Raw genomic sequence first — 27,923 nt, 5'->3', positions numbered from 1 at the left:
ACTGCTGTTGCAAAGGAAGAAGCCCTCCCACCCCAGGAACCACCTGTGGGAGGAGAGACGAGAAGATGCCTCCTGAAAGAGAGGAAAACCAGTCTCAGCAGGGAGCTTGAACTAGAAATGACAAGACAGTTATTACCATGAACCCGAGCTAAATTGAGGGATAAATTTTAAATGGGAGAGTCTGTGTTAACTTTATGGAACTTTCAATCCACACAACATCCCTTGCTAGTGCACAAGATGAAATCCGTGATAAAAATAGAGAATATTACATTTATATATATTTCAATTCTAGGCTAGGCTAAGGCTAAGTCACTTCAGTCGTGTCCGACTCTGTGCAACCCCATAGACGACAGCCCACCAGGCTCCCCCGTCCCTGGGATTCTCCAGGCAAGAACACTGGAGTGGGTTGCCATTTCCTTCTCCAATGCATGAAAGTAAAAAGTGAAAGTGAAGTCGCTCAGTCGTGTCTGACTCTTAGCAACCCCATGGACTGCAGCCCACCAGCCTCCTCCATCCATGGATTTTCCAGGCAAGAGTACTGGAGTGGGGTGCCATTGCCTAGGGACACATTTTTAAGCCCATTACAGAAAGAAAATTCATAAATCTTCTCTTGTTTTTAAAAGCACAGAGTTGTCACATCTATGAACTCTTTCTAATTCCTCCAGCTCAAAATTACTGCTGTGTTTATTTAATCTGTAAAACCTTGCTGACTGTCTCTAAAGTGGGGGCTTCTTGAGAGGAAGTATTGTGTCTTACTCTTCAATATCTCTTAAAAGTCAAGTAAAGACACGTAGAGAAAGCTTAACAAATAGTGGATAAATAAAGAAATGAATGCATAAACAAATGCTGAAAATCACCCTGCAGTTAGTGATGCTGAGTGGGGAGGGTGGTGGGGGCAGGGGAGACACGAATCTGACTACTCCCACTCAGCACAGACAGAAGTGGAGTAAGGAGCCAGAGACACACCAGACGAAGGAACCAGATACAGAAGGCCTTCTTCAAATCCCATTCTGGGGACGGTCTAATGACATTTAATTTCTGCACAAAATTGTACCTCAATTGCCTTTCCCCAAGGCAAGGGAAAAAAAAAAAAAACTGACAGCATTGCTACCAAGGACGTGGCATCAATAGTAATATTCATCAAATAGCTGTTTTTCTATCTCCCAGTGACTCATTCTGGCCAATGAAACGTGGGTGTTGTCACCTGTGTCACTTCTGAGTAGAGGCATGAAAACCCCATGCGACTCTCTGGTTTCTCTCTTTCCTGCCCCAGAAGCTGCGTGTTTCACATGGTACACGTGTAAGCGAGTGGAGCCTCACTGACCACAGCACGTTTGCAGGTTGGTAATGAATGTGTGTATGCATGTGTGTGTTCCTTCTGAGATTTGGGAGTCAGTTGTTCCAGCATCAGAACAGAGCCTATTCTGAAGATGTGAAAGGAAGACAAAAATCTGCCACATGAAGCAGGTACTTTTCTGGATCTCCTCTTCCTTCTGTGTCTTCATCCCAAGCTGCTCCTCAGGTCTCAACTTGATTCCTCTTTGGGGCTTGGTTGATTCCTAATCCACCATCACTGATTGACCAAACAACTGGATCCAAACTTCTGCTTAAGAGCATCCACACCTGGTGCAGCTCCTCCTCCCTTTACATCAGTCTGTGCTGACAGTTGTGCTTCATTTCCCCATTTTTGTCTCTGAGCATCTTGACCTTCATCCTTAAACAGCCTCTCCTTTGCTCTTGAGTTAGTCAGTTCATCATCTTTGATCTTATTTTTACATTCCACCAATCTGTACTAATGAAAAGCAGTATGTACTTTCCAATACCTCTTCTGTTTCTTCTTGATTTCTGGAACAAATCTGATTCCTGGATTTAGTTCTCCCATGTAGTTCATTCAAATTCTCACCTTTTGTAAGAAATAATTTTGCTGAATTTTTTTTCCCTCAACTGAAGCAAATGGCACATTCAAAACCTAATCTCCTTGTGACCATGTAAACCGAAAGTTATGTGTGAGGGGTTCCTGCTGCTAACCCGCTCAAAAGCAGTATACAGCCAGGTTGGTGGAAAAGAAAAAGTTTCTGTTTTATTTCAGATGCCAGCAACTGGGCGGGGAGGGTGTGGGAATCTGTACAAGGGCCGACTGCCACCCACCCATGACAAGAGAGGGTGAGAGCTTCTATAGCAGAGCTGGGGTTGGGAGAGGTTATATGCAGAAACAAGCACAGTCATCTCTAACGTCATCTTCAAATTGGTCATCAGTTGGGTCTGATTAGCATCATCATGGTTGTCTTCAGTTCATTTCAGTCACTCAGTCGAGTCCAACTCTTTGCGACCCCATGAGCAGCCGCACACCAGGCTTTCCTGTCCATCACCCAACTTCACAGAGCTCGCTCATACTCATGTCCATCAAGTTGGTGATGCCATCAAAAACATACACTGGTTGTTTTAGGTACAGCTGATCTTTAGTGCTGGGTGTACTTGTTCCCATGTCTTTGTGGTCAGTTCTCAGAATTGTGGAATGCTCAAAGTCATGGGTAACAGTGTAGGTCATCATTGTAGTGTCAGCTGCTCCACCTGGTGTTGCTGTGTCTATAAGACGAGCTCCACAGGATACTGGCTCAGAATATCATGGAATAACCCTGAGAAAAGAACTAAAGGTGCCTTGACTGTTGCTTAATGATCTACATTATTATTTATTTAGCTCTCCTCTGACTGTTTTCCCTAGTTTGTTCCGACCATTTCTTCGCTTCTCCAATTAAACCGTATTCCTTTGACTAAAAGTTGTTCCAGAGGCAAAAGGCAGGGAAGAAGACACAGTGAGGGGGCAAAGCATCCATAGAGGTCCTCTCTGCTTTTTCAATCCGCAGCAGCCATAGGGCCCCCGCTCAGGACTTGGAAGGGGCCGTGGTGCAAGAAGAGGCTTCTGAAGAAACAGGCTTCAATAACTTCATGATTGTAACCACCTCTGCTCAGAGCTGATATTGTAATTTACCACTGTAAGACGCTAGTGAGTTCGTGTGTGCGGTGGTGATCTCTTAAAACCACTTAAACCTAAGGTTAGTGCCTCTGGGGTGGCACTCAGAGTTCTTAAGCCTGAGTGATTGATTGCTCAGATCAAAGTCTTGAACTGAGGCTCAAGACCCCCTCACCATCTGCCTTCCTTGCATGGATGGGACCAAAAGGTTAGTAAAGACTCCTTTACAAGACCACTTTTATCACAAGAGCATGAAAAGAAAAGAGGCAAGGTCATGAAGCTGGCTTAGTAGCAGCCCCATCATCTCTGTTCAGCCGCGTTAGCAGTCTATAACCAAGAAACATCGAACAGAGTGTGGCACTGAATTGGCCTCAATCTCCACTCCTCCCATAGTGCAACATCAATACCCAGAGAACAAGAGCAGATCAAAGCTAAAAATTCAAAGACAAGCAGATTTCTAAGTGAGAGCATGCAGACAAAGGGTCCTTCCCTACTGCTGTTGCAAAGGAAGAAGGCCCTCCCACCCAGGAACCACCTGTGGGAGGAGAGACGAGAAGAGTCCTCCTGAAAGAGAGGAAAACCAGTCTCAGCAGGGCGCTTGACTAGAAATGACAAGACAGTATACCAATGAACGCCGAGCTAAATTGAGGGATAAATTTTAAATGGGAGGAGTCTGTGTTACTTTTATGGAAACTTTCATTCCACACAAAACATCCCTTGCTATGACAAGGATGAATCCGTGATAAAAATAGAGAATATTACATTTATATAATAATTCAATTCTAGGCTAGGCTAAGGCTAAGAATCACTTCAGTTCGTGTTCCGGACTCTGTGCAACCCCATAGACGACAGCCCACCAAGGCTCACCCGTCCTTGGATTCTCCAAGCAAGAAACACTGGGAGTGGGTTGCCATTTCCTTCTCCAATGCATGAAAGTAAAAAGTGAAAGTGAAGTCGCTCAGTCGGTATGACTCTTAAGCAACCCATGGAGCTGCAGCCCACCAGCCTCCTGCCATCCATGATTTTCCAGGCAAGAGTACTGGAGTGGCCGCGCTCGCAACATGCTTTTCTTCCTCTAAATATGCAAATATTTACCCATTATTTATTTAAGTATCACTTCCTTGTCATCTGGTCCTCTCATTCTCAAGCCCCATGACTGTACCTGACCCCATCTCCTTCTATATCTGGAGCCTTACCACATTAATGATAAAAACTTATTAGAATATGAAAACCAAAATTTACACTCAGTTGCTGAAGTAAGACCAGGATCTGCTCAGTCACTTAGAATTGATGCTCTACTCCCTCTGGGCCCAGAGTCATCATTCCTCACCCAGTTGTGGAGTCCACACCATCACCAGAAACCACGAGCCAGACACCAAAAACACAGGACGTGCTTCCTGAAGTCCAGTCATCCCTCCCACAGGGTGACACAGGGATGCGTTTACTGCACCAGGTACATATACACATGGTCTCAACTTTGGATGGGGATCTCACAGGTAAGATGCTGTTAGCAGCTCCAGACCCTTTATAGAAAGGGACGGGCTATAGGGAGCGGCAAACTCAGGGCTGGCAGCCTGTCCCCACAGCACCCTCTACCCCAGAGCTGGGGGTGCAGAGTCAACATGAACCAACTCCCCTTGGATGAAGCTACATCTTTCTGACACATAAAGAAATCTCAGTATCCAATCTCATCAAAGATTTGAAGGAAGAAAGTTTTAGGGAGGACACTAACCCAGCTGTGTCCACAATGAACATGAGAGAGTGCAGTACAGGGTCAGGAAAACAGGCTCAGGAGCCAGACTGCCTGGTCTTGACCCACAGTTTAACCACACGCCAAGTGTGGGCCTTGAACAGGGTTCTTACACTGTCTGATTAGTAAAAAGAGGGTATGATCCCACCAAGATGACTGATTTTGGTGAGGATTAAGTGAGTTGGCATTAGCATGTGATATTACAACACCAGTTAACAGTATTACATGTGCTGATGCTGATGTGCTCAATCGTGGCCAGCACCTTGCGAACCCATGCCAGGTTCCTCTGTCCATGGAACTTTCCAGGCAACAGCAGTAGTACATAGTAGTAGTATTATGTACTACTGTTACCTTGCTTTCCTGATGGCTCAGATGATAAAGAATCTGCCTGCAATGCAGGAGATTTGAGTTCGACCCCTGGGTCAGGAAGATTCTCTGGAGAAGAAAATGACAACCCACTTCGGTATTCTTTCCTGAGGAATCCCATGGACAGAGGAGCCTGGAGGGGCTACAGTCCATGGAGGTCACAATGAGTTGGTCACAGCTGAGTGACTAACACACACACATATACACACACATAGCAGTAGTAGAGAAGCCAGTGTTAGGGCATCTCCCACCATCTCATCCCCAGGAATCCCAGGACTCTAGAGCAGGAATTCAATTCTGTGACCTGGAGCCTTGACTGAGGCTGTCAGAACTCTCCCAGGAACCACATGCTGTGATGGTCGCGTGGTGCCAGATCAGAGTTGTGAGTCTTCCACACATCACTCCCTTCTCTCTGTGCCCCATGTAAACTGACTCAAGAACCTCGCCTTACCACTGGTGAGCTTTTGTGAATTAAGTTGTTTACTTAATCATTTTTACTTTATAAAGTCGAATGTACTTGGTAAAACATTTTGTGTCTAATTCACCTCCATATCCCCAGTGCTTGGCTAACTAAAAATCGTAATGATGTCTCTTGTATACCTGAATGAATGAATGTCAGCCTGGTATTTTGCACAAATCATTTCAATCAAAAAGAAATCTTTTGAGAAATAATTTAACTTGTGAGGATGTACCAGCACAATACAAGCTGCATCATTTGTTTTAATGATATTTCAATACTGTTAAATGGTATGAGCTATATATGCTTCACTCAACACCTTTCTGCAATGGAATGCAGTAAATTTCAATAACTAGAAACAACCTAGCCCCAGTACAAAAGCAGTGCTGAGACAGCCAGTTCTAAACATGTATAAATGCTGCAAATTTCTTTGTATATCTGAAGATAAAGAAGACAAACCACAGAACACTGACAGGTGAAGACCATGAAGCCTCCTGTTCTGGTCTTAATCAGATATGGCCAAGTGGTCAGGATGTTTATGTATTTGTCATTTGGCATATTTTCAATTCAAACCACACACAACTGTCACAGGAAGAAATTTAGTTATAAAAAAATTTAAACATCTTCCACGTTGAATTAGAAGTACAGAAGTAAAGAGCAGAATCTTGTTCTTTTACTTAGGCTAACTATTTGTCCTTATGGATTGTGAAGCAATACAACATGTAGCATTATTATTCCCAAATCACCATGAGAAAATGGTGGTCAGAGGTTCAGTAATCTCTTTTGCTAGGCAAGTTAATAGTTAAACCTGCTTGCTTGAGGAAAATTTCCTCAGGACCAATCAGACAGACTAAAATACAAAATATTTTTAAAATTAAAAAGAGGTGTACAACTCTAAAGGAAAATGATTAAACTGAGTTGTTACACCAAAGCGTTGGAGACCCCCTTCACCATCTTGCCTTCCTTGCATGGATGGGACCAAGGTTAGTAAAGACTCCTTTACCAAAGACCACTTTATCACAAGAGCATGAAGGAAAAGAGCAAGGTCATGAGCTGGCTTAGGTCCAGCCCATCATCTCTGTTCAGCCCGTTACAGTCTATAACCAGAAACATCGAACAGAGTGTGGCCACTGAATTGGCCTCATTCACTCCTCCATAGTGCAACATCAGATACCCAGAGACAAGAGGCAGATCAAAGCTAAAAAATCAAAGACAAGCAGATTCTAAGTGGAGAGCATGCAGACAAAGGGTCCTTCCCTACTGGCTGTTGCAAAGGAAGAAGCCCTCCCACCCCAGGAACCACCTGTGGGAGGAAGAGACGAGAAGATGCCTCCTGAAAGAGAGGAAAACCAGTCTCAGCAGGGAGCTTGAACTAGAAATGACAAGACAGTTATTACCATGAACCCGAGCTAAATTGAGGGATAAATTTTAAATGGGAGAGTCTGTGTTAACTTTATGGAACTTTCAATCCACACAACATCCCTTGCTAGTGCACAAGATGAAATCCGTGATAAAAATAGAGAATATTACATTTATATATATTTCAATTCTAGGCTAGGCTAAGGCTAAGTCACTTCAGTCGTGTCCGACTCTGTGCAACCCCATAGACGACACCCACCAGGCTCCCCCGTCCCTGGGATTCTCCAGGCAAGAACACTGGAGTGGGTTGCCATTTCCTTCTCCAATGCATGAAAGTAAAAAGGTGAAAGTGAAGTCGCTCAGTCGTGTCTGACTCTTAGCAACCCCATGGACTGCAGCCCACCAGCCCTCCTCCATCCATGGATTTTCCAGGCAAGAGTACTGGAGTGGGGTGCCATTGCCTAGGGACACATTTTTAAGCCCATTACAGAAAGAAAATTCATAAATCTTCTCTTGTTTTTAAAAGCACAGAGTTGTCACATCTATGAACTCTTTCTAATTCCTCCAGCTCAAAATTACTGCTGTGTTTTATTTAATCTGTAAAACCTTGCTGACTGTCTCTAAAGTGGGGCTTCTTGAGAGGAAGTATTGTGTCTTACTCTTCAATATCTCTTAAAGTCAAGTAAAGACACGTAGAGAAAGCTTAACAAATAGTGGATAAATAAAGAAATGAATGCATAAACAAATGCTGAAATCACCCTGCAGTTAGTGATGCTGAGTGGGGAGGGTGGTGGGGGCAGGGGAGACACGAATCTGACTACTCCCACTCAGCACAGACAGAAGTGGAGTAAGGAGCCAGAGACACACCAGACGAAGGAACCAGATACAGAAGGCCTTCTTCAAATCCCATTCTGGGGACGGTCTAATGACATTTAATTTCTGCACAAAATTGTACCTCAATTGCCTTTCCCCAAGGCAAGGGAAAAAAAAAAAAAACTGACAGCATTGCTACCAAGGACGTGGCATCAATAGTAATATTCATCAAATAGCTGTTTTTCTATCTCCCAGTGACTCATTCTGGCCAATGAAACGTGGGTGTTGTCACCTGTGTCACTTCTGAGTAGAGGCATGAAAACCCCATGCGACTCTCTGGTTTCTCTCTTTCCTGCCCCAGAAGCTGCGTGTTTCACATGGTACACGTGTAAGCGAGTGGAGCCTCACTGACCACAGCACGTTTGCAGGTTGGTAATGAATGTGTGTATGCATGTGTGTGTTCCTTCTGAGATTTGGGAGTCAGTTGTTCCAGCATCAGAACAGAGCCTATTCTGAAGATGTGAAAGGAAGACAAAATCTGCCACATGAAGCAGGTACTTTTCTGGATCTCCTCTTCCTTCTGTGTCTTCATCCCAAGCTGCTCCCTCAGGTCTCAACTTGATTCCTCTTTGGGGCTTGGTTGATTCCTAATCACCATCACTGATTGACCAACAACTGGATCCAAACTTCTGCTTAAGAGCATCCACACCTGGTGCAGCTCCTCCTCCCTTTACATCAGTCTGTGCTGACAGTTGTGCTTCCATTTCCCCATTTTTGTCTCTGAGCATCTTGACCTTCATCCTTAAACAGCTCTCCTTTGCTCTGAGTTAGTCAGTTCATCATCTTTGATCTTATTTTTACATTCCACCAATCCTGTACTAATGAAAAAGCAGTATGTACTTTCCAAACCTCTTCTGTTTCTTCTTGATTTCTGGAACAAATCTGATTCCTGGATTTAGTTCTCCATGTAGTTCATTAAATTCTTCACCTTTTGGTAAGAAATAATTTTGCTGAATTTTTTTTTCCCTCAACTGAAGCAAATGGCACATTCAAAACCTATCTCCTTGTGACCATGTAACCGAAAGTTATGTGTGAGGGGTCCTGCTGCTAACCGCTCAAAAGCCAGTATACAGGCCAGGTTGGTGGAAAGAAAAGTTTGTTTTATTTCAGATGCCAGCAACTGGCGGGGAGGGTGGTGGACATCTGTACAAGGGCCGACTCCACCCACCCCATGACAAGAAGAGGGTGAGAGCTTCTATAGCAGAGCTGGGGTTGGGAGAGGTTATATGCAGAAACAGCACAGTCATCTCTAACGTCATCTTCAAATTGGTCATCAGTGGTCTGATTAGCATCATCATGGTTGTCTTCAGTTCATTTCAGTCACTCAGTCGAGTCCAACTCTTTGCGACCCCATGAGCAGCCGCACACCAGGCTTTCCTGTCCATCACCAACTCCCAGAGCTCGCTCATACTCATGTCCATCAAGTTGGTGATGCCATCCAAAACATCCACTGGTTGTTTTAGGTACAGCTGATCTTTAGTGCCTGGGTGTACTTGTTCCCATGTCTTTGTGGTCAGTTCTCAGAATTGTGGATGCTCAAGTCCTGGGTACAGTGTGGTCATCATGTAGTTCACTGCTCCACCTGGTGTTTTGTGTCTATAAGACAGCTCACAGGATATGGCTCAGAATATCATGAATAACCCTTGAGAAAGAACTAAAGGTCCTTGACTGTGCTTAATGACTACATTATTATTATTTAGTCTCCTCTGACTGTTTTCCTTTGTTTCCACATTTCTCGCTTCTCCAATTAAACATATTCTTTGACTAAAGTTTTCCACAGGCAAAAGGCAGGCAGAAGACACAGTGAGGGGGCAAGGATCATAGAGTCCTCTCTGCTTCAACCGCAGCCCTAGGGCCCCCCTCAGGACTTGGAAGGGGCTGGTGCAAGAAGAGGCTCTGAAGAACAGGCTTCATTAACTTCATGATTAACCCACCTCTGCTCAGAGCTGATGTAATTACCAACTGCAGAGCTATTGAGTTCTTGTGGGTGGTGATTCTTAAACCACTTAAACCTAAGGTTAGTGCCTCTGGGGTGGCACTCAGAGTTCAAAGCCTGAGTGATTGATTGCTCAGATTCAAAGTCTATGAACTGAGGCTCTATTGCACATGGAGCTTTGGTGCAGCTGAGTCCTGCCTGCAGACCAGCTTCAGAACACGGGAAAATACAGCAATGTGTTCCCCCTTTAACATGAAAGACTCTGTGAACAGATCTCTTTTCCTTGTCATCGAATGCGTCCCAATCTGGGCATGCTAACCAAGGCTCCTGCAGTCTGCAGGCATTGTCTGAGGCCTTGCCAGGGCCCAGGATTGGAGTGAGGCCTGTGCCTGTGTATAAGCTCTATATTTTCCCTCTCTGTAACTTCACAGATGCTCAGCTAATATTTATTGAATGGCTGAATGGCACTGTACTAAATATTGAAGATAAATTGTCTTAAATATAAAGAAATGTTTCTGAGAACATCATTTAGCTAATATTTTTGTTTTAAAGGCAAATGTTTCTGGAAATTAGCAAGGCAAAATTTGATTTTCAAAAATAAGCAGCTATCACCAACAAATATGTCACAACAAACACTGCAAATCTCTCTCTCTAAGGATACACAAGACAAACCACAAAGTACCTACATGTGGCTTCTTAATAAGTCTTAATCAAACCCAACTGAGGAGACAGGATATTCATATGGTTTATCATTGGCAGTTTTTTTTTTTTTCATTAAAACCACACAGCAATATCACAAGAAGAAAATTTGTGATTAAAAAAGTACAGCTGCACCATCGATATGACATAAGGAAGCAGATGAGGTGCCCAAAGATTCCTTTGGCTTAAAATAACAGACAGCTCAATTAGTCTTTCACTTTTCAAAGGAGAGTCCTCTTCGGCTGATCTTGAAAGATGATGTGGAGACCAGGACAACTCAACTGTTCTGCACAACAGTTAGAACTGTGAACTGATAATTTTGGATAATGTTGCTCTTTGAGGCCCTTCTTGTTACTTTTTGTGAATCTACTGTAGGTTTTTACATTTTTGTTACCACATGGCTCACATAAAACCTCTTAGAGGGACAACAGTAAATACTACACTGATAACAAATTAATTCCAATGACATGCAAAAGCTCTACCTTTTTATCCCCTTCTACGCATTTTGTTTTGGATGTCACAATTTACCTCTCTCTATATTGTATATCCACTAACAAAATATTTCTCTCCATAGCTATTTTAATACTTTCTTTAGACTAAAGCTAACTGATTAGCACACTACCATATTACAGTGTCAGAGGATGCTGAATTGGATTCAGTATTTACACTTACAAGTCTGTTGCATATTTTCACTTCTTTCATATAAAAATTAGCATCCTTCATTTAGTTTGAGGAACTCCCCTCAGCAATCTTGTAAGACAAGCCTAGTGTGGTGAATCCCCTCAACTGTTGTTTGCTTGGGAAAGTCTTTATATCATCTTCATTTATGAAAAACAACCTTCCTGAGAAAAATATTCTTGGGTGGTAGGCTTTTTTCCCCATAAGTTTGAATATACCATCCTTTCTCTCCTGGACAGTCAGGTTTCTACTAAAAAGTCCACTGATATTTTTAAGGGAATTTCTATTTTGTGAGCATTTACTTTTCTCTTGGAGAAGGAAATGGCAACCCACTCCATTGTTCTTGCCTGGAGAATCCCAGGGACGGGGGAGCCTGGTGGGCTGCCGTCTATGGGTCACACAGAGTCGGACACGACTGAAGCGACTTAGCAGCAGCAGCAGCACTTTTCACTTGCTGCTTGTAAAATTCTTTTTCTTGATTACAAGCAATGTGTCTTGGGGATGATCATTTTGAATGAATTCTGAAGAGTGACCTATTAGCTACATGTACTTGGATGTCTAAATCTCATCAGATTTGGGACTTATCTGTTATTATTTCTTTAAGTACAATCTGTGTCCCTTTCTCCCTCTCTTGTCCTTCTGGGACTCCAATAATGTGCAGGTTGTTTTCACTCTTTTTCATTCCTCTTTTTCTTTGTCCTCTGGCTGGGTAATCTCAATGGTCCTGCCTTCTAAGTTACAGAGTCTTTTGCTGTTGTTGTTGATGCTCTAGGTAGCATTTTTCATTTTGTTGCATTTCATTCATTGTAGTCTTAAGCAACTGATCTAACCAGTCCATCCTAAAGGAAATCAGTCCTGAATATTCATTGGAAGGACTTATGCTGAAGTTGAAACTCCAATATTTTGACAACCTGATGCGAAGAACTAACTCATTAGGAAAGACCCTAATGCTGCGAAAGATTGAGGGCAGGAGGAGAAGGGAACTACAGGGGATGAAACGGTTGGATGATGGCATCACTGACTCAATGGACATGAGTTTGGGCAAGCTCTAAGAGTCAGTGATGGACAGGGAAGACTGGTGTGCTGCAGTCCATGGGGTCGCAAACAGTCGGACACTACTGAACCACTGAACTGAACTGAATCTTAAGCAACTGAATCTCTGTTTGGTTCATTTTTCTGTTTTGTTTCTTCTGTTATTCTCTTTGCCTCACTGCAAAGCTTAAGGGATCTCAATTCCCCTACTGGGACTGAATCCAGACAACAGCAGCAAATGCATTGAATCCTAACCACTAAACCATCAGCAAACTCCCTGTTTACTTCTTTTTTATGCTTTCTATCTCTGTTTTAAAAAAAACTCTGAATTTATTCTGTGAAGTAACACCCTAGCTCAACAATTACTGAGTCCTAGCTCAATAATTACTGAGCCTGAGCTCTAGGACCCGCAAATCACAAATAGGAAGCGATGCTGCAGCCCCTGAAGCCTGGGTGCCTAGAACCTGTTCACAATAAGAGAAGGCCACGCGTGGAGATACGTGCTGTCCACAGAGAAGAGTAGTGCCTGCTTGCTGCATTTGGAGAAAGCCCATGAGCAGCAACAAAGACTCATGCAACCAAAAATTGAAAACGATAATAATAATGATGAGAAATTTTTTTAAATCTTATTTTCTTCATATATTGTCTTCCTGAATTTCATTGTTTATCTGTGTTTTCTTGGAGTTCACTGAGCTTCTTTGTGTGTGTGCCTTATTTCATCATATGTCATCTATTTCATCACTTCCCAAGTGAATAGACATGTGAGCTGCCCTGGAAGAAGCCCTGGGCATCTTACCATCCCTAAGCACAGCCTAGAACTATGAAGACTGCAAGCGTGAGTGTAGGTCGGAGCCCTAGAAACCATCCAGAGTCATCAACCAAGTAACTGGGTGGGTCCAGCTCACAACCAGGCCAGCACTCTCAGGTTTTATATTAGTGCAGCAGCTTGTCCACATGTCCACAATGGAATTGGCCGGGGGTGGGGATAGGGGTTGGGGGGCAGGGGGGGTTGCGCGGATAGTGCTGTGTAAACGCAATCTTTACTTTATCACTTCTTCATGACAGCTCTCTCTGCACTGAGGAGTCACAGCACGATCACAATTACTTTTTCAGTTCAGTTCAGTAACTGAGTCCTGTCCCACTCTTTGTGACCCCATGAATCACAGCATGCCAGGCTTCCATGTCCATCACCAACTCCCGGAGTTGACCCAAACTCATGTCCATCGAGTCAGTGATGTCATCCAACCATCTCATCCTCTGTCGTCCCCTTCTCCTCCTGCCCCCAATCCCTCCCAGCATCAGAGTCTTTTCCAATGAGTCAAGTCTTCACATGAGGTGGCCAAAATAATTGCAGTTTCAGCTTCAGCATCAGTCCCACCAATGAAAACCCAGGACTGATCTCCTTTAGGATGGACTGGTTGGATCTCCCTGAAGTCCAAGGGACTCTCAAGAGTCTTCTCCAACACCACAGTTCAAAAGCATCAATTCTTCAGCACTCTGCTTTCTTCACAGTCCAACTCTCACATCCATACACGACCACTAGAAAAACCATAGCCTTGACTAGATGGACCCTTGTTGGCAAAGTAATATCTCTGCTTTTGAATATGCTATCTAGGTTGGTCATAACTTTCCTTCCAAGGAGTAAGTGTCTTTTAATTTCATGGCTGCAGTCACCATCTGCAGTGATTTTGAAGCCAAAAAAAAAAAAAAGTCTGACACTGTTTAAGCAATCTTTAAACAATCTTGAAACATCTGACAAATAGATGTTTTTAAAGAAGCCCCTTGGTCTGAAATTCTTCCTCTAAGAGATCAGTCATGGCAGATGCCTCCATCCATATCTCTGAAACATAAATAGCCAAATGTTCCTGATCTTTCTATCTACATTCATTCTTTTGGATCCCCTCTGCCTAAGTCTGCACTTTCTTGCCTTCTTGTCCCATCTGAAAATAGGGTGTGGGTGAGCACCAATTTGCCTTCCATCAACTTGAAGAGATATATGAACTGATAGAATTCAGTTAGAAGGAGAGATCCTTGGAGAGACAAGAAATAGCACCATCCTAAAGAAATAGTAGGAAGATATAGAGAAGAAAGAATGGATTTATAAAATTTGGATAATCAAATAGACATGGGAGATGAGCAAAGAGGTGTCTGTATCCACTAAAGAAATAAAAGAGAGATGAAAAAGGAAGAGGTAGTTATGTACAGTTAGATTATTAATTGCACTGTGAATATTGAGGCAGGATAAGGAAAGCTGTATCCATTCTCTTCCACCAGCCAACCTTCCGCTCTGAAACTCATACCAGGCTGGTGTCCAAGAACAAGTTACAAACTAGTGATGTGACATCTCAGAGGTGTTTAGAACTGTTTTGTTTTGTTTTGTTTTTCCATGAGTTCATCTTTTAAGAAGGAGTGTGAGAATGTAGACCAAGTTTACATTCTTTTCTAAATAAAAGTGACCTGGAGCACTTGTGAGAATGCCCTCTTTAGCCTCTAAGACAAGTGAGAAAGCAGGTCAGCCAACTAATCTTGCATTTCCTTTGAGAAAGATGGCATTTGAGGACCAATCCTCTAAAAGCATTTGACATGGAGCTTGCTAAATTAACAGCACAGCAAAAAGTTAATTTATTCAGAATATTTCATTTTGAGCAATTTTCATATGACACAATTCCAGTCAGCATTACTCTATTGAAATACAGGCAATTAGAATATCTGAGGCTTCATCTCCTAGTTAATACAGCATCACGAGAAAGTCACTGGGGATGTTCCCAGGGCACTGAGTTCAACATCATCATACCCAGCATCCCCTTTCTTCCCCTGGAGCAGCCAGAAGCTCTCTTCTCCTTGCCCAGGATCAGCTGCCTCTCTGGAGAAGTTCAGACAAGAGCCTGAAGTAGAAAAGAGAAGTTTGATTAGAACTGAGACACGAGGATGGGACAGAACACTCTGGTGGAAGGGAGTCAAGCAAGTGCTTATGACAAAGCATCCCTGGGACCCAGGTGTGGGGAGGGAGGCTCAGACTATTTCACATGAGTTCCAGTGAGGATGGATCCCAGCTGTCCTCTCAGATCCAGTGCATGTCGTCTCCTGGGCCTCAGTGCATGGGGAAATCCTGCATCACAGGAGACCTGTGCTCAGGAGCTCTGGGAGACCTGCTTCCAGGCAACACAATACCAAGGAGATGCCCAGCAACGGTAAGAATCATAAAAAGGAATTTAAATGTTCTCCTTTCACAGGTGATAGATGCAAATTCACAATAAGAGGTAGACTGGAGACAGGAAAAATCTGAATTCCTCACTCACAACCCAAGTCTGCTCTTAGTTGACTTGACTCCTGTCCCCAAATGTCCACAAATAGTATCACAGGTGCAGCCACAGATATCTCCTCCCCAGAAACTACACAGGCCCTCAGATGGAGAAACACTCTTTTCTAGAGAATGAGTGTCTTCTCGCAGCTACTGAAATATCAGTTTACTGTGACACAGAGTCAAAGACTTTGGCACAGTTAATAAAGCAGAAATAGATCTTTCTCTGGAACTCTCTTGCTTTTTTGATGATCCAGCGAATTTTGGCAATTTGATCTCTGGTTCCTTTGCCTTTTCTAAGTCCAGCTTGAACATCTAGAATTTCATGGTTCATGTCCTGCTGAAGCCTGGCTTGGAGAATTTTGAGCATTACTTTGCTAGCGTGTGATATGAGTGCAATTGTGTGGTGGTTTGAACACTCTTTGGCATTGCCTTTCTTTGGGATTGGAATGAAAACTGACCTTTTCCAGTCCTATGGCCACTGCTAAGTTTTCCAAATTTGCTGGCATATTGAGTGCAGTACTTTCACAGCATCATCTTTTAGGATTTGAAAGAACTCAACTGGTATTCCATCACCTCCACTAGCTTTGTTCAGAGTGATGCTTCCTAAGGCCCACTTGACTTCACATTCCAGGATATCTGGCTCTAGGTGAGTGATCACACCATCATGATTATCTGGGTCATGAAGATTTTTTTGTATAGTTCTTCTGTGTGATCTTGCCACCTCTTCTTAATATCTTCTGCTTCTGTTAGGTTCATAACATTTCTGTCCTTTATTGTACCCATCTTTGCATGAAATATTCCCTTGGTATCTGTAATTTTCTTGACCAGATCTCTAGTCTTTCCCATTCCATTGTTTTCCTGCTTCTTTGCATTGATCAGTGAGGAAGGCTTTCTTATCTCTCCTTGCTATTCTTTGGAACTCTGTATTCAAATGGATATCTCTTTCCTTTTCTCCTTTGGTTTCACTTTTCGTCTTTTCTCAGCTATTTGTAAGGCCTCCTCAGACAACCATTTTGCCTTTTTGCATTTCTTTTTCTTGTGGATGGTCTTGATCCCTGCGTCCTGTACAATGTCACGAACCTCCATCCATAATTCATCAGGCACTCTGCCTATCAGACGTAATCCCCTGAATCCATTTGTCACTTCTACTGTATAATCATAAGGAATTTGATTTAGGTCATACCTGAATGGTCTAGTGGGTTTCTCTACTTTCTTCAATTTAAGTCTGAATTTGGGAATAAGGAGTTCATGATCTGAGCCACAGTCAGCTCCTGATCTTGTTTTTGCTGACAGTACAGAGCGTCTCCATCTTTGGTTGCAAAGAATATAATTAATCTGATTGCGGTACTGACCATCTGACGATGTCCACGTGTAGAGTCCTCTCTTGTGTTGTTGGAAGAGGGTGTTTGTTATGACCAGTGTGTTCTCTTGGCAAAACTCTATTAGCCTTTGCCTTGCCTCATTTTGTACTCCAAGGCCAAATTTGGCTGTTACTCCAGGTATCTCTTGACTTCCTACTTTTGCATTCCAGTCCCTTATAATCAAAAGGACATCTTTTTTAGGTGATTGTTCTAAAAGGTCATGTAGGTCTTCACAGAACGGCAACTTCAGCTTCTTCAGCATTACTGATTCAGTATAGACCTGGATTACTGTGATATTGAATGGTTTGCCTTCATGTATGTACAGTGCAAAGATATTATTAAAACACTTGTTCCACCTTTGAATTTGGTTCAGTTCAGTTCAGTCAATCAGTCATGCCTGACTCTCTGTGACCTCATGGACTGCAGCACACCAGGCTTCCCTGTCTATCACCAACTCCCAGAGCCTGCTCGAACTCATATCCATTGAGTCGGTGATGCCATCCAACCATCTCATTCTCTGTCATCTCCTTCTCCTCCTGCCTTCAATCTTTCCCAGTATCAGGGTCTTTTCTAAGGAGTCAGTTCTTGACATCAGGTGGCCAAGGTATTGGAGCTTCTACTTCAGCTGAGTCCTACCAATGAATATTCAAGATTGATTTCCTTTAAATTGACTGGGTTGATCTCCTGGCCATCCAGGGGTCTCTGAAGAGTCTTCTCCAACACTACAGTTCAAAAGCATCAATTCTTCAGTGCTTAGCTTTCTTTTCAAAATGTTGAATTAATTGATAAGTTTCTCTTTCAGTCATGACACAATGCTTGTGGGATCTTACTTCCTTGACCACGGTTGAACCTAGGCCCTAGCAGTGAAAGTGCAGAATCCTAACCTCTGGACCACCAGGAAATTCCGTAATCTATAAATCTTCATGCAAGTATATCACATACAAAGTGATAAGTTTATGTCACATTATGGAGACATAAATGCCAAAAGCAGAGTGATTCATCACTCCTTGCAAGGAGTCTGACAGCATTAAATATGGCATATGGTCAAGATGATGCTACCAAATGTATGAGATTACCTGTATTTTGAATCTCTAGGGAGGCTGGGCATTGAGGAGCAAAAATTCACTCTTTTCAGATAGAAAGATTGCAGGGGATGAACTGACCCCACTCACCTGTCTGAGAAGACCTCACCCCATCCTCCTTCTCTGGGGGCACTTCCTCCTCACTCCCCTGAGAGGCAGAAGGAGTTCCAGGCACTGGTACTTCTTCAGCATCATCGTAATTTTCAGCAGGGACATCAGTCCTCTGATCTGGGGGTTCCAAGAGCAGACAAGGGAGTGGATGAAACCACAGTAAGTGGGTTGGTCTGGGGAATACCTAAGATACCTTCTGACCCAGAGTTTCTGAGTTTCTGAATAGAGGCACCAGTCACTCCTTGTTTCAAAAGACTTTTTTCTCTAACAGCATGTTTCATTTTGATGTGTCCATAAGCCAAAACACAATTTTACATATCTTAATATTTTCTGGGGGAAACTACATATCTCAAAGCAACTCTTTCACCACTGAGCATTGCTAAAGTATTTTGACAAATTGTGCTTTACAGATGTTATTTTTTAAAAACATTGTGTGGCTGTGGTGATTCTGGACACAGAGAGACCAGCCCCGACATGAGACATCACAGAACAGCCAGAGAAGGACGAACCCCATCTGGACACAAGGGATGCCTCTGGTCCATCAACGGAAAACCATTCCCCTTAAATCTCCTCTCTATGAGGGAAACTCTCCTCCCCAGAGCCCAGCCAAGGCAGGTCCACCTCTATTTCCTGGAGTGGATCTGTAGTCACTGTTGTCCTCACCATCCCTGGTGTAATACGGCAGTTTAGTCAGTGAGAAATCTGACGGGAAGCCTCATGTGGAGAAAAACATCACACAACACACAGAATTTTTCCTCCCCACACCCACGGGACCTGTGTTAAGGCTGAGAAGGGACAAGCCTGGCTTCTGCAGTGTAGACAGAGGCTGGGAGGTCACGGGGCTCTGAGAGGCCATCCTGCCTCTTTGGAGGAGCCGTCTCTGTGAGCCTGGGGCACACATGGGGTCTGCAGATGCTGAGAAGATGTGCACAGCCAGTGGGTGGTGACAACCAGAGATCCCAGGAGGGCAGACAGAGACACTCACCTGGGCTGCCCAGACCTTCCTTCTGGGTCAGAAGGTAATCGAGCTCCTCATACACAGCTTCAGCAAGAGCATCTTCATAGCTAGATAAGGCTGAGAGATCCCCCAGCAGGTCAGAGAAGCTTCCCCAGATACCCCGATCCAGCCAACCCACCTTCATCTCCCTGGTGCTCACATGGGGGCTGCCAGGACCTCAGCATCGTCTCCTACCCCGTGCACAATGTCATTACCTTCTCCCTTTGTCTGACCCTGATTACAGCTCAGCGCCAACTCTGTCTGGTCTCACAGGACAGGCCATGACTTATGAGAGTTCACACCCCAGTCCTAAGAACCTCTGTCTACTCAGCCCTTAGAGCTCAGCATGGAGCACATGGAGTCTGCAACTCAGAACAGTACCTGGCCCAGGTTCCCCTCCTCACACCTGCCCTATCTCCTGCCTCCACACACTCTGCCTGGTCCCCAGTTCCCCCTGCAGCCCACCTCTGCGCTCTGCTCTCCATCTGAGTAGCTGAGTCACCAAGATGATGAGGACCAGGAAGAGAAGGGCCCCTAGGATGAGGCAGAGGATCCCAGGCAGGGAGAAGATGCCAGGGAGAGGATTTGAGGTTGTTCTGGTCCCTAAGGAGAACAGGAAAAAGGGCTGAAGATAGTCTTGGGCACAGAGAAATCTCTGTGTCAGCATTTTCAGGAGCTCCGGACAATGGCGTCTCAGCCTCAGACAGTGTCAGGGTTCCCCCGGGTCTCGTCCTGAGACAAGTCAACTCCACTCTGGCCAGTGTGGCCCTGAGGCAGAGATGGGGATTGTCAGGGAGCTGCCCTGCCGAGACAGCCTCTGAGGACCCAGCTCATCCCTTCTCCTTGGGCTTCAGGAAATAGAACATCAAACAGTCCAGGGACCTGCACCTCTGTGATGAGGAGCAACACTCAAGGCAGGTGGGAGATCCTTAGATTCTACAACATGGAAACCAGACTTCCTTGGACCCCGGGCATGAGAACATTAGACCCTGGACATCAAGGCAGGGGATTTCCCCAGTGTAATGCCCTGGCTGCTCCCCAACAGCCATGGCTCCTCAGACTCTTTCCTCTTCTGAGTTGTCAGAGAGCCCACAGAACATGTCCCCAGTACTGAGTATTCTCCCTTGCCCGTGGATGGATCACAGTACCTGCTGTAGTCGTGGGCAGTGTTGTCCTTACACCTAAAGAGAAAAACAGTAGTATGGGGAAGAAGAATTGGCCAGAACACAGGGCAAACCTTTTCCCTCCTGAGCCTGAAATCACTCCTCAGTCTCCACAATATCAGTGTCCAGTCCTCCCAGCTTCTGCATCATAGATCAGGGCCCCAGGACCTGGACACTGTCTGAATACAAACTCCCCACCACGCCTGGTCCAGCCCAGTGCCCCTGAGCTGCCCGGCTCACCCAGGGTGGACCCTGAGCCCCTCACTCACCAGAGCACCTCACACCAGCATCCTCCTCGTGCTTGCAGTCGCTCTGCCCCCAGGGCTCCGCAGCACACTCCCACAAGGAGGACTCCCGGCCCCCACACCGCACCTCATCCAGCCAGATGCTCCCATTTCCAGGGCCGAATGTCGCAGCCCTCACGGCTTCCAAGGCCTGGCCACAGCCTAGCTGCTGACACACCACCTCAGCCTCTGCCAGGCTCCAGGAGTCATCACACACAGTGCCCCAGGAGCCGCTGTGCCAGACCTCCACCCGCCCTGAGCACTCGCTGTCTCCTCCTCTGAGCCGGAGCTTCTCTCTGTCTGAAAAGGCAGCAGCCCCTCCTGTGACTGCCCTGGTGGGAGGAAGGAGCCCCTGGGAGCCACAGGGGAGGCAGTGGGCTGATATACCTGTGCAGGGGGCAGCAGTTGGACAGCTCTTGGGTCTTCTTACTGCAAACAACAGGGATACAGTGGATCAGCAATAGCTGGGGGAAGTGTTGTCGCCAAACATGAGTATCTAAGGTTTTTTGTCACAGTCAAATGACAAGAGACCACAGAAGCTTCATCATCTACTTGGCTGAGAGGTTCACTGTATGTTATCAGCAGCTGAAATTACTTTATCTAATTAGTTGTTTACCATAACAACAGCAAACAGACACAGAGACAAATACAAACATACACCTACATTTTGTAGCCTCAACCAAAACCCATCAGTTAGATTTGGAAATATGAAATCATACTAACGACATCCTACATGGTTGGCAGTGACACAGAAACAGACAGTGAGTCACCTGCACACGAGATGTAGGCTTCCTCCTTTGGAGAGCATGAGTTGTAATTCCAAGGGTCAGAAGGACACTGCCAGAGAGAGGCGTCAGTTCTCTGGCACTGGATTCCATCTACCCAGTGGGGTCTAGAACCTTCCCTGAGACCAACAGAGGTGTTGAGACTTCCACTGTCCCCACAGCCAAGCTGACTGCAGAGGATGGACACGGTGACATCATCCATGGGGCTGCGGCAGACACTGCCCCAGGTCCCGTTGTAGAAAACTTCCAGCCACCCAGCACACTCCTGGTCCCCGCTCACCATCCTGAGGGCCAGGAACTCTAAGATTGAAAGGGAGGAGACAGGACACAATGAGCACCCCCTTCAGAGCTCTGGGTTTTCCTCTCCCCCAGAAATAGTGACCATACACCCCTGACCCAGCGGAGGAGATGCCCACTGGGTGACAAGACTGACTTTTACCTCCCTTTCACCTGACTTTGTCCATTAATGTCTGTATACCTATTTCTACCACAACAATGTAGATATGAACAGAAGGGAAGACCAAACTGGGCAGCTGCAGTGATGGGAGCTGAATCCTGATTCCTGACAAAACTTCTAAAAGAACAGAAAATGATGTGGACAGTGAGGTGGTTGACAGAATAATGGACCCCCAGAGATGTCCACAGCCTAATACCCGAATGTGTGACAGTTACCTTACATTTCAAAAGAGATTTTACAGACGTGATTAATAAGGACCTTGGGATGGAGACATAAAGCTCAAATATTGTGGATTAACCATGTGAGCCCAGCCTTACACATCTTTAAACCTGCTATTCTGAGAAATGCATCATCTTTCCCAGCTCCAGTCAGAGAGAAATGTGAGTGAGGGAGAACGGCTGGAAAGGCACTGTTGTCTGAAGAAGAAGAATAAAGAGGGCTCTGAGCCAAGAAATGAGGCCACATGGGAAACCAGAGAAAGCTGGGAAAAGACTTCTGCCCAGAGACTCCAGGAAGAACACAGCCCTGTGGACACTGGGATGTTGGCCCACGGAGACTCTCTTCAGACTCCTAGCAAACAGAACCGTAAAGGAAAAATATGAGTTTTCACTATGTCAGGCTCCTCTGTCCATGGGATTCTCAGGCAAGAATACTGGAATGGTTGCCATGCCCTTCTCCAGGGGATCTTCCTAACCCAAGGACTGAACCCACATCTTTTACATCTCGTGCAATGGCAGGCAGGTTCTTTACCACTAGCACAACCTGGGAAACCTAGGATTTCCAGGTGTTACTCCCACAGATAACTGCAGAGTGAGCCCTGCTTTCAAGTGTTAACTGTAAGAAACAGCTCTGTCAGGAAACACTACTGAGAATAAAGGACCAGAATCTCAGCTGCCTCAGGAGGAAGTTTAAGCACCCAGTCTTCATGTCTGTTGGAAAGACAGGCTCCATGGGAGGAAGCCTCCTTCTCTGGTCCTTTCAGCATCTCTCCATCAGGGCTCAGACCCCTGTCCTCCAGGGCCCCACTCCTCCCCCTGCCTGTGGACAGTGTGCAGCACAGACCTGAGCAGATGACGCCTGCGTCCTCCTTGTGTCTGCAGTCGTGCCGCCCCCAGCCCCGGGAAGGGCACCTCCACACGTGGGACTCCTTTCCTGTACAGTTCAGGTCGTCCAGCCAGATGGGCCCTGACCCTTCCCCAAAGTGAGCTGACCTCGTGGCATTGAGGGCTTGTCCACAGCCCAGCTGCCTGCACACCACGTGGGCATCATCCAGGTCCCAGCCGTCATCACAGATGGTGCCCCAGGAGCCCTGGTCAAGGATCTCCACTCTCCCAGCACAGGGACCACCCCCGTCCACCAGGCGGAGCTGTCTGCTGTCTGAGGAGAGAGAAATGGGACGATGGGGTGGTGACCTCAGGGGTTGAGTAGCATCTTCTGTCCTGTGGGACCCTCACCTGAGCAGTAGGGGGCGCTCTCCTCTGAGGCCACAGAGCCTGCTGGTTCAGACACAGCGTCGTTGCACTGGGGCAGCACCTGGGTCTGGTTTCCTGTAGAAACAGCAATGATCTGGGGTCTGGTTGGGCTGAAGAACAGGAAACTGAATTAAACTAAATAATAACCTAGTGATGGAGTTTGAGATGAAAGCTGTAACAGTAGTGAAGTTATTATAGAGTTCAGTTTCTCCATGGAGAGGTCTGCCTCTGACAGTGCCACAATTTTTGTTTAAGCCAGGCTTTACACTGAGAACGAGTTAAATAGTGGGTTCTATACCTAAATCTATATCAAAACAGAAGAAACAAAACAAAATCTTTTCTGAAAGATTTCTAAAAGTTTTCATCTTCCATGTCTGTCACTAACAGAAGGGAAAAAAACTTATATAAAAGACATCAAATGGAAAACCAAAAGGAAAAAGAAGACATTCCCAAAAATTTCCCCAAATATTCAACTATTAGAGTTACCTGACAGAGAATTTGAATAGCCCTGATTAAAGTGCTCTTAAGATTAATTGAAAAGATGTTTTTCTTGGCAGAGAAATTTTAACAAAAAAGAAATAAAAGTTCTAGAGCTAAGAAACTTAATATTTGAATTTAAGAACTAAAGAATGAATGTATAAGCACATTAGATCAGCATAAGGCAGTTATTAATACAGAAGATCAGAGGACAAATATTCTATTATTTGTTGCAATAAATAGGTTGGTGCAAACATCACTGCGGTTTCAGATCACGAATTTTAAATCATTATAATTAGGCTCAGACATATCTGTATTAATCAAAATAGGAACCATTACAATAAACACATTTTTGCCAATGAGAAATTAGTTTGTTTTTTCCTGTAGTGTAAAGCTGTGCTTTGGGATTTGAGGAACTCTTGGAAAGCATTTTCTGCCTCCTGTTGGTTGTGGAAGCATTTTCTCTGCAAAAAGTTGTCAAGATGCTTGAAGAAGTGGTATTCAGTTGACGGGAGGTCAGGTGAATATGGCAGATGAGGCAAAACTTCGTAGCCCAACTCATTAAACTTCTGAAGCGTTGGTTGTGTGATGTGTGGCCAGGCGTTGCCACGGGGAAGAATTGGCACCTTTCTGTTGACCAATGCTGACTGCAGGTGTTGCAGTTTTTAGTGCATCTCAGTGATTTGCTGAGCATACTTCCCAGATGTAATGGTTTTGCTGGGATTCAGAAAGCTGTAGTGGATCAGACTGGCAGCAAGTTTGGCCTTGGGAAGTGCTTTGCAGCTTCTCAGTCCCACCACTGAGCTGGTCATCGCCAGTTGTCATATAAAATCCACTTTTCATCACAGGTCACAATTCAATTGAGAAATGGTTCATTGTTGTTGTGTAAAATAAGAGAAGATGATGCTTCAAAATGACAAGTTTTTTGATTTGTGGTCAGCTCATGAGGCACCCACTTATCAAGGGTTTTCACCTTTCGGCATTTGCTTCAAATGCCAAACGACTGTAGAAAGGTCTACATTCAGTTCTTAGGCAACTTCTCATGTAATTGTAAGAGGATCAGCTTTGATGATTGCTCTAATTGGTTGCTGTCAACTTCCAATGGCAGGCCATTGCACTCCTCATCTTCAAGGATTTGCAAAACTTCATTTAAATAAAATTCTTTATTATTTATTTATTTTTGGCTTTGCAGGGTCTTTGCTGCTGCTCAGGCTTTTCTCTAGTTGTGGCGAGTGGGGACTAGTCTTTGTTACAGTGCACAGGCTTCTCACTGTGGTGCTTCTCATGTTACGGAGAACAATCTCTAGGGCTTCTGGGCTTCAGTAGTTGTGGTTCCCAGGCTCTAGAGCACAGGCTCAATAGTTGTGATGCACAGGCTTAGCTGCTCTGCAGCATGTGGCGTCTTCCTGGACTAGGGATTGAACCAGTATCTCCCGCATTGGCAGGCGGATTCTTTACTGCAGAGCCACCAGGGAAGCCCTGCAAATCTTCTTGAACAACCACTGAACTATATGTTCATTAGCAGTTCCTGGACCAAATGCATTGTTGATGTTGCAAGTTGTCTCTGCTGCTTTACGACCCATTTTGAACTCGAATAAGAAAATCACTTGAAATTGCTCTGTGTCTAACATCATGTCTATAATCTAAAATACATATGAAATAAGCAGCAAGTAATAAACCATAGCAAAATAAAAAGCAAGAAATACACATTAAATGATGTGTAACATAACCACATTTATTTAAGAATACATTCCAATATCAAATGGCAAATTTCAATAATGCAAAACAGCAATTACTTTTGCACCAACATAACTGCAGGTCACATGGTAAGTGTCCTGGTTATAATGCTGAGTAACAAATTTCCCCCCAAAATTTAGCCACTGGAGGAAAAAATATATACTTCATTTTGCTTAAGACTTCCTGAGTCAGCAATTTAGGAAAGACTCAACAGTTCTGTCTTGGGGTCTTTCAGTGCTTGCACTTAGGTATCATCTGGGGCTGCAATCAGCTGAGAACTGGACTGAACCTGTGGTTACATAAGGAAATTCCTCATAGTATTTTAGTGGTAAAGGGACATCATGACAGCAACCTAATCCAGAAAGATTTTATATGTTCAGAGAGAAATGAGACAGAATGAACCAAAAACTAGCATTGAGGGATTCCAGTTAAAGGTCATCTGGAAATGTTTATATTATTCTTCTAACTTTTCAGTAAGTCTCAAATTACATGAAAATTTTTAAAAAATGTTAAAAGGTGAAAACAAGTCAGAGATAATTCATTCCTAGGATATCGCCCATAAAAGAAATACTAATAACATTAAAAAAATAAATAAAATGCTTAGGAAAAATGTAGAAGAAGGTGGACAAAACTTCTGAGAGAAATTCAAGACCTAGCTAAATGGAGGGATATATTATGTCAATAGCTTCCCAGATGGCTCAGTAGTAAAGAATCTGCCTGCCAGTGCAGAAGTGGGTTCAATATCTGAGTCAGGAAGAAGCCCTGGAGGAGGACATGGCAACCCACTCCAGTATTCTTGCCTGGGAAATCCCATGGACAAAGGAGCCTGGCAGACTGCAGTCCATGGGTCACAAAACAGTTGGATGCAAGTTTGTGACTAAACAACAATAAAAATTATGTCAATGAATTGAGAGATCCAAAATTGTCAAAGTCAGTCATTCTCAAATTCCTGTGTAGATTAAATCTAATCTTAATCAAAATACTCTTATGCTAATTTTTTAGGGAGTGTGAAAAATAACAAGCAGATTCCAAAATTTAGACAAAATACAAAATACCAAGAATGACCAACACAGTCGGTAAGAAAAGGAACAAAGTTAAAGGAGTTAGTATAAAGTAACCCCTGTAAATTAAAATTATCTAGACTTATTATAAAGTTATAGTGATTAAGAAAATGCAGTATTGGTGCAAAGATAGACAAATGATACAGTGGAACAGAATACAGAGTCTTTAAAAGGACTCAGACGTATGTGCTCTTCTGCTTAAGATAAAGGTAGCACTGCAGGGGGGGAAAAAGTCTCTCCAGAAAAAGATTCTGAGTGAATTGGATGTCCATGTGAAACATGACTTATCTTACACAGATATCAACCCCAGAAGGAAGGTACAATTACATGCAAGAGAAAAAGAAACTTTTGTAAGATACTCTAAGAGAATATTTTCATGATCTTGGAGTAGGGAAAGTTCTTTTTAAAGGGATACAAGAAGTATTAAATATACCAGGAAAAGTTGGTAAGTTATATTAATATTTCCTTCAAATTAAAAACTTGCTTCATCAAAGGATACTGTACCATTTAGAAAAAGAAAATACCAAATGTTAAACACACAAAATAAGTAACATATATTTGCGCCCCAAGTCATTGTCATGCTACATTCTAGCATCATATTTATAATAGTCAAGAGCAGGAAACAACTCAAATCTCTAACATCAGTTGAATGGATCAATGGCCATGGTATCAATGAAAGCAATATTCTACAGTAATAAAAATGAATAAAGTACTGCTATAAACAACATCATGAGTGAATCCTAAACATAATGTTGAGTCGAAGAAGTCACACACAAAAGAAAACACACTGCATGATTTTATATAAAGTTCAAAAACTGATAAAACACTCTATGGTAGTAGAAATTAGATAAGCAGCTTTCCCTGGAGAGGAGGGAGGCCAGTTATTGGAGGCAACAGTGACTCTTGGGGCTGGGAATGTTCTCTTTGCTGCTCTGGGTACATGACTGAAGTCTACACGTATTGCTTATACACTGTCTTCTATGATCATGTGTCAATGTTGCTTTAAAATATATTATTCCCCTTCACACTTCTTGCCCTAATCTGAAAAATGAGTGAACAATGAGAAGCACCATATTTCATCATGAAATATCTTCCAAAGCCAGTTTTCCCTCACTTTCTGCTCTTCAGGACATTTCACTCCAGGAGCATCCTAAGTACCAATAGCCCTTTCCTGTCTTACCTGAGCAGGTCACAGAGGCCGTGTTGCCATGGGAACAGTCAGGACCACCCAAGACAGTCACAGGGCAACTCCATAGGAAGGACTCTGCCCCCGAGCAGTGAAATCGGACTGTTGAGATCTGGCCACCTCTCTCCACCAAGTGTGGTCCTCTGGAGGTGGAGATGGCGACTCCACAGCCGAGCTGACGACAGACAACATTGGCATTGGCCAGACTCCAGTGGGAGGCACAGAGTGCTCTCCATCGTCCAGAAATCTTCATCTCCACCTGCCCCTCACATTGAGAGGAGCCATTTGTCATCAGTCGGACTTCTGAGTATGCTGGTAGAAGAAG

The 27,923-nt window shown here is 44.1% G+C and overlaps 1 protein-coding gene and 1 long non-coding RNA gene across 2 annotated transcripts in view; one reads left to right on the top strand and one right to left on the bottom strand.

Moving 5' to 3' along the window:
- Window positions 1-7,694: 7,694 nt before the first annotated feature.
- LOC112446753 (uncharacterized) lies at window positions 7,695-23,980 on the top strand. The gene is made up of 2 exons (XR_003034833.2): window positions 7,695-8,144; window positions 21,710-23,980. It is a non-coding gene; the product is annotated as an uncharacterized lncRNA (long non-coding RNA).
- The window catches only part of WC-7 (WC1 isolate CH149), a 57,055-nt gene continuing 43,992 nt past the window's right edge, over window positions 14,861-27,923 (bottom strand). Inside the window, 11 exon segments of the mRNA NM_001281912.1 lie at window positions 14,861-15,006; window positions 17,959-18,096; window positions 18,965-19,054; window positions 19,442-19,579; window positions 20,125-20,157; window positions 20,409-20,723; window positions 20,811-20,852; window positions 21,194-21,508; window positions 22,728-23,042; window positions 23,120-23,212; window positions 27,593-27,910. Of these exon segments, the coding sequence (NP_001268841.1) occupies window positions 14,861-15,006; window positions 17,959-18,096; window positions 18,965-19,054; window positions 19,442-19,579; window positions 20,125-20,157; window positions 20,409-20,723; window positions 20,811-20,852; window positions 21,194-21,508; window positions 22,728-23,042; window positions 23,120-23,212; window positions 27,593-27,910 (1,943 nt within the window).

Source organism: Bos taurus, chromosome 5 (genome assembly GCF_002263795.3).
Source record: "Bos taurus isolate L1 Dominette 01449 registration number 42190680 breed Hereford chromosome 5, ARS-UCD2.0, whole genome shotgun sequence".
NCBI classification, from domain to species: Eukaryota; Metazoa; Chordata; class Mammalia; order Artiodactyla; family Bovidae; genus Bos; species Bos taurus.
This window is presented reverse-complemented; position numbering and strand designations above follow the sequence as displayed.